Source organism: Anopheles marshallii, chromosome X (genome assembly GCF_943734725.1).
Source record: "Anopheles marshallii chromosome X, idAnoMarsDA_429_01, whole genome shotgun sequence".
NCBI classification, from domain to species: Eukaryota; Metazoa; Arthropoda; class Insecta; order Diptera; family Culicidae; genus Anopheles; species Anopheles marshallii.
The window spans coordinates 12,321,244-12,327,910 of record NC_071325.1 but is presented as its reverse complement, the minus strand read 5'-3'; the positions used below and the strand labels follow the sequence as shown (position 1 = coordinate 12,327,910).

Genomic DNA, 6,667 nt, shown 5'->3' with positions numbered 1-6,667 from the left:
GATTAATCCGCATTAGTGTTTGCTTGTCAAACCGCAATGATCCGTATGTTTAGCTGGGTCATTTACCCGCGTCATCTTGGTATACCTGATCTGTTACGTAGTAGGCAAGACTGTCTTATCCGGAAGTTCAGAGATTAGACCAAACACACATATACACAACAAGCGAAACAGAGAGATATAAATGTATATTTAGCGGCGGAACGGAACGGGATAGAGAGAGAGCCTTTTTTGTAACTAAACAAACGAAATGAAAACGAAAACGAAAGAGTGCTGGACACTCCCTATTTTTTCATCCCATTTGTTTTTAAGCATATTTTTGAATACTACGACGATAGCGAAATACAACAAGAAACAAAAACCGGAAAAGCGGGTGTTCCTCCTCCCTTTTCAAAGCAAAACACACACAAACACACACACACAGTGAGTGTGGGCTTCTGGTAAACGGAAACAAAAATAACATAAGCTAAAAGTTAGGGAAAAGGTGAAACTTTTGCAATTATAATTTTATCCAATTGAAGCAACAAAAACACAAAAAACAGAAAAATGGGCAATACGTATTTGTTTTTTTTCTTCTTCTTTAAGTTAGAACACGGAGCCCGGTTTGATATAACTTTAAAATCAGCGTTCCTTTCTGTGCCCATCTCCACATCTTAAGCCTGAAGATGGAGAAGTAAAGATTGTTTTATGTTTTTTTTTTTATTTAAGTTAAAGTAAAGATTTTGTTTTTTCTTTTGTTGACGGTGTGTGACGCCTTCGTTGGTTTGTGCTCTCATTCCTCTACACATGTAAGAGTAAAACAATTTGAAACGTAACTATTAAACAATACGCACTAGAATGACACTTTCACAACTTGTTCCTCGTAGTAGAGCTGGAACTTTGTTTGTTTTATGTTTTGTTGTTGTTGTGATTTTCCTTTCTGTCTCTCTATTCTTCTTTTACGTACGAGATATCGACCGGTACTTTTAATAATAAATATTCTCTTTTTTTAACTTTCGCACCCTTTTTTAAAGGCTGTTAATAGAAGCTAAAGCAAAACTGGCAAATGTTTAATGATCGATTCGTTGTTTATATTTTCGTGTTTTTGTTTCTTTCCCTCGCGCGAATTGCAATTGGAGTGCAGAGAGGTTAAAATGGATTAAAGGAGGGGAACATTCTTGTTGCGAAGCAAAGTGAAGAAATTAACAAACAGCAAAGAAACACAAACCTGTGGACACAGCCGTTGCGAAAGAGAGCGAAAGAAAGTGAACGAGGGAAAACTAGCGTGTCGGAACATAAAACAATATATACTTGGAAGCATGTTGCTAAAGAAGCAACACACATAATAATAAATCATCTTGAGACATTCCTATTAAACAAAAACAAACAAAAAAAAACAATGTTGTTATTCTAAGAGAACAAAAAGTATTTTATGAGAGTAAAAAAGAGTATAATAAAATATGTTATGCATAAAATAGCTCAAGTGGTACATAACTTACGTGAATTCTTTGGAATACGAACACGATCTCGTTACTTTTCGCCATCCATCTGAGGAGGCGCCCGGTAGCTGACCCCCAAGGTAAGATTCAAAGTCCCTATAGAAACGAGCTGTTTTCAGATTTCTAATACCACGAGAAGTAGCTTTCTACAAGGTAACACTAATACACCTTCGGCGTGCATGTAGCTGTTCCGCTTTCGCATGTTATCATTGAGCGTGGTAGCAGATCTACTAACACATTGGCTATTGCATACTGACAATTGCAAGTTGCAATCGTTGGTGCAAGCGAGATAGGGGAAATGGTAAGCATCCTTTATCTCTCTCAAACTTCCCGTCGGCTGATACGAAGTTCCATACAAACGGGCCGATTTTCGGATAACGATAGGAGATGGCATTGATTTACCTTCAGCGTGCCTGTAGCTGTTCCATTTTCTCATTGTTCATCATATTGCTTGATCCGTCACTGATTCCGAACGCATATAGCAAAAAGTAGAACAGGTGTATTTTGTTGTTGCTGTTCCGATTTATTTCGCTAAAGTTCATGTAAATATCACTTATCGTTCTGAATATATATGTGGAATCGTTTTGTATGTGTGTGTGTGTGTTTTCCTTAATAGTCTATATATGCTCCAGAGCGACACAAAATAAAACTATCTGTAGTCATTAAATGAAAATGCAATATCCTGATCTTAAACGTGTCGCACCAGCAGGCGAACGATAAAAGTTTTCACTATAACAACTAATTCGTCTTTTTGTGTTATTGCTTCCTGCAAATCTGCATGAGAGTTTTGCGCGCATCGCACGGTGCGCGTAAGAAGTGATGGTTTCACCTTTCCCGCTGCTTACACTGGCCATGGATTTATAAATTGTGCTCTCTGCCTTCACTTCAACATCAATCCGTTAAACAATGAGATAAAAAACCAACAAAAAAAAAAAACAGTACGGAAAAGTATCCGCGAATGTTTGAGATTTGTTCCGTGTGATTTTTTGATAATATATGCTAATATATCGATCAACGTAAAATTAGGAAAGGAAAGTGTCTTATGCTTCCAGGGTAGATTATATCTCCCTTTAACAATGCCTACCTAAGCTAGATTACATAAGTATCGTGAGTACAATAAGGATGATGTGAGTTTTTTTATGGCTTGGATGATTTGATCCAAATTTCTTAATTTATTGAATAAAATAAACGATAAAGTGGGTTGTTAACAAGGATTTAAATATTGTATAGCTTTTTCTTTATAGGTCGCATATTAGTTTGAAGAAGTCATAAACGGCAATAATTGAATAATTGAAAGCGAACCTGTAGCATAGGTAAAATAAATGGTATTGGTTGAAAAACAATGAATGCAAAATCAATATAATCTACCCTTAACGTATCCTCTGTCTCGCACTAACTGCTGTCTATGGTTTAGAAATTATCGGTAGTCAAAAGATGTGGAAATACTTAATTGAGGAAGTCAAAATTCTTGCAAACTGGCGGTTGCGCTTTGGCTTCGTTGATTATCTTAAGTAACGCCACCCGGAAGGTTGAAAAATCCTGTAAAGAAATGATAACAGAAATGATTAATTGACCGTGTAAAGTTTAGGACAACATTCGCTGGTAACATACCGCAGCGGTTCGGAGCATGTGAAAGGTGTTCAGGTCGTGGGTCATACCCAGACTACATATGATCGTCTTCAACTTGACCGGATCGACATCTGCCATTCCGTAGAGCACCTTGATTATTTGCTCTACGTGAATGAAGCCTGGGTTGGAAACTGCCAGCTTTAGCAGCAACTTCACGAAATGCTGCATTAAGTGTTCTGAGAACTGCTGCAGGCGGTATAAGTTTCGCCGCATATGCAGCGTATCTAGCGACCTTAATACCGTTCCGACCACCAGCGAATATCCGGTGTTGCTTAGCAACGCGTAACCGTACGCGTTCATGATGGCCAGAAATGCTTCGGGTTGTATGATTCTGCGGACCGCCGGATCCATCCGGCCCAGGGGGTTCGTTTCGACGAAATACTGCCAGCGATGATGCAATAAATCATGCAGCAGATCATACAGCCTGTTTAAAACATCCTCATACCGAAGCGATTCTTCCTTTTCCGTATAGCGTTCGTCGGAGGCGACCACTGGGAGCAGTTCGTCAATGACGACGCGTATGATGTCTGGTAGAAGCGTGCGACTGTGCGGGTCCATCACCAGTTGCCGGAATGTGTTCAGGAGGGTTAAGGCCGACCGTAGCCGATGCACGCCAATTTTCTCCTCCGCAGTGAATAGCTCTTTCAGCAGCTGCACTATTTCCTTCAACAGAGGCAAATCGCGCTTGAACTGCACGGTGCTTACCGAGTAGCTGCAAAACTCCAGCAGCACTTTGAACAACCGGGAGCTCTCCTTATCATGCGTAACCCACGAACTGGCAGCGAGCGAACCGCGGAAAACAATCAGGACATGTTCGATCACTTGGTACATCGCACAAGACAATCGGGAGCGCATGATGCTGCTTTGCGATTCGTAGTACGACATGATATACGTGAGGTGTTGCAATTCGTCGGTAATGGCTTCTATGATCCGCTTTTGGTGCTCAAATTCTAGGTGTTCCCATAGGGTCGGCCGCGAATCGAGCAAAACCGTTGCGATCATGCAAATGTACTTTTCCAGCACTGCGGACGGTAGTATTTCGTCCGTATTGGCGATGTTTTCATCGTACATCATAAGTATACATGTGCATACGGTCCGGTATACCAAGCTGCGCGTTTCCTTTTCCAAGTGAAATAATTTTGAATGCATAATGTCGCCTTTCAGCACATCAAATATCATCGAACTTGTTTTCGGGCCCAACATTTTTTCGGACAGGTAGACGTTAAGTAGTTTGATGGTCGCAATAATGACACGTGTCCAGGCAGCAGGATCGACGGAATTCTGGTGCATGATGTATCTGGGAAGTTTTGTTACAAGCATGAACTTCTGCTCGTTTGTAACGATATCACATATTTTACGCGTTGCATAGGTCTGGCCTTCGTTTGATTGTGTGGATGAACTGATCTGCATGCACAGCTTTATTTGCATAATGAGGCGAGCCAACCTGCAAAGATAAAGAAATACATTTAGAAAAAAAAAATTATCGGCACTGTACATGTCCACCGAAGTACGTTTTACTTACGCAGGAAAAATGTAGGGATTGAAGGAAACCATTCGTGTGCACATATCTACCACGGGATCCAGAGCATCGGTAATCTCGAAAAACAATTGAATGTGGCCGACGGTTGTTTGGTGCAATGCAAAATCAATCACCGGATGCCTCCCGTACAACACCATCGCCATTTCGACCACCAGGTTACAGGCAGTTATATAATCCACCATGCAGAGACGCGTCATACGTTCATCTTCATACCGTTGGAGCAGTTGCGCGTTGCCTTGCGTTGCCTGGGCCATCCCTCGGAAAAAGGTGTTACCATCCACATATGGGCTTGACGAATTGTTTTCCAGCAGCGCCATCATTGTTTCCTCCAACATCGGTGGCTCCAAGAAACGCAACAGCTGACAAATCAAATCGATACTCTGATTTTGGAACCGATTCAACTCAGTTTCGGACTGCAAAAACAAACGTATAGGAAAAGGGTCAATCGGAAATACTTTTGGAGGCATTGTCAATCTCCTTACATTATCATCGAATTCATCGTCGTCGAGCATTTCCAGATATGCAAAGGAGCGAAAGAATAACGTTGTCGTTAGAAAGCCCATCAGTTGTTGAGCAAACTCTGGCGAAAGGTCCGTCCCCACCAGGCAATGTTCGTTCTCAATGTCCTCGGCGTACCGCGAACCACACACGTGCGACCAAATGTTGATTCGATCCATCAATGCATGCGGCGTCTTTATGCAAAGTGTGATCTCCAATAGCCGGTGCAACAGACGTGATCTATCGCCTTGCTCATATGGCCAACCGCGCTTAATGTATTGCCGGACCAGATCGCACACTTTCTCTTGATACAAGTCATCGGACGCTTTAATAGTTTCTTGAGCTAAGATGTGGTACACGCCTTGTGCCAATTGCTGTCCTGCTTCATGTGTGAGGGATTCGTTGCGATACAGCAACTCAGTTAATGCACCGATCGCTTCAATCGCTCCGTCACGCAGCATTTGCCAAGAGCAGGCGATGAACGAGATGTTGCCGACCATCAACGGTTCCACTTGCTCCAACTTCATCCAGCTAAAATACTGCTGTATGATGTTCAACAGTTGAGAGCAATGTTGATTTTTTCGTTCATCGTTCATGGAATCGAAAACAGTTGGCTGACTTCCACCTCGTACCAGTATTACAAAGACGGTGCAGTATTTGTTCAGTGCCTGCATAATATTCGGTGTGTGACGGCTTACAGTGTCTGTAAAGTTTGTTGCTTGAGTGTTCTCCGCTGACGTAACGGTATCACCGATGGCAGCAACTAGTGCCATTCCAAGGAAAAACTTGTTTTCCATCAGCTGCAGCACATGGGTTACAAATTCCTCGTAGTTATTTTCGTTGCTGATGCACTGCTGTCGTGCAATGGTCGCAATAATCTTGGCTACCTTGTCTCGTTGCAGAGCCGGCACATCTGTCGGGTAGTTAATGAACAAATCGAACAACCCCGTGTGAAGTTGTGTTTGATCCATCGGGTTGAGATGGTTCCACAGAAAGTTAACCGTACGTTCGATCGTGGTGGCAGCAAAAAACCATAAATGCGAATTGTCGAATGTATTCAAGTATGCCAAACAAGTGCGCCAATTAAATGATGTAGTTTGCAGCTCCTGTAGTTGTAATTCTATGGCTTTTTTTTCTTCGTTATTAGTTTGCGAACTATAGAAACGCGAGAGCAGCTCTTGCACGGCGAGCAATAACGACTGTTGCTAAGATAAGAGAGCAAAGCATTGGATGAAAGTGCAATAACAGAAAAATTAACCTAATTTATCAAAAAGTCTACTTACAATCACAGTTGCCATGTTGATTTGATGTATGATTGATTTCTTTCGATCAGTCTTGTCGTTTACGAAGGTTCTTTTCTTTTACCTACTGCTTTTCTCGATTTTCTTTGATTTTCACTGCTTAAGTAAAGGGAATGTTGGTAGAGGTATTCGTAGATAAAATGTGAATTAAATGCAAATATCGACAACCGACGACTGTATAAATAATCAACTCAGTTAGAGCTTAGATACACGCCATCTTGAAA

At 41.5% G+C, this 6,667-nt stretch overlaps 1 protein-coding gene across 1 annotated transcript; it reads right to left on the bottom strand.

The window, feature by feature from the left end:
* Nucleotides 1–2,921: 2,921 nt before the first annotated feature.
* On the bottom strand, nt 2,922–6,440 carry LOC128719810 (uncharacterized). Its single transcript, XM_053813451.1, has 5 exons — nt 6,426–6,440; nt 5,127–6,347; nt 4,627–5,057; nt 3,087–4,548; nt 2,922–3,014 (listed from the first exon to the last, which is right to left on the bottom strand). The coding sequence occupies exons 1-5, from the start codon at nt 6,438–6,440 to the stop codon at nt 2,922–2,924; spliced, it is 3,222 nt and encodes a 1,073-aa protein (XP_053669426.1).
* Between the last annotated feature and the right edge of the window lie 227 nt (nt 6,441–6,667).

Coding starts and splice junctions, on each gene's coding strand:
- LOC128719810 (XM_053813451.1), bottom strand. Junction 4,549..4,626: donor AATCCCTACATTTTTCCTGC/GTAAGTAAAACG, acceptor TTATCTTTGCAG/GTTGGCTCGCCTCATTATGC. Junction 3,015..3,086: donor ACATGCTCCGAACCGCTGCG/GTATGTTACCAG, acceptor ATTTCTTTACAG/GATTTTTCAACCTTCCGGGT.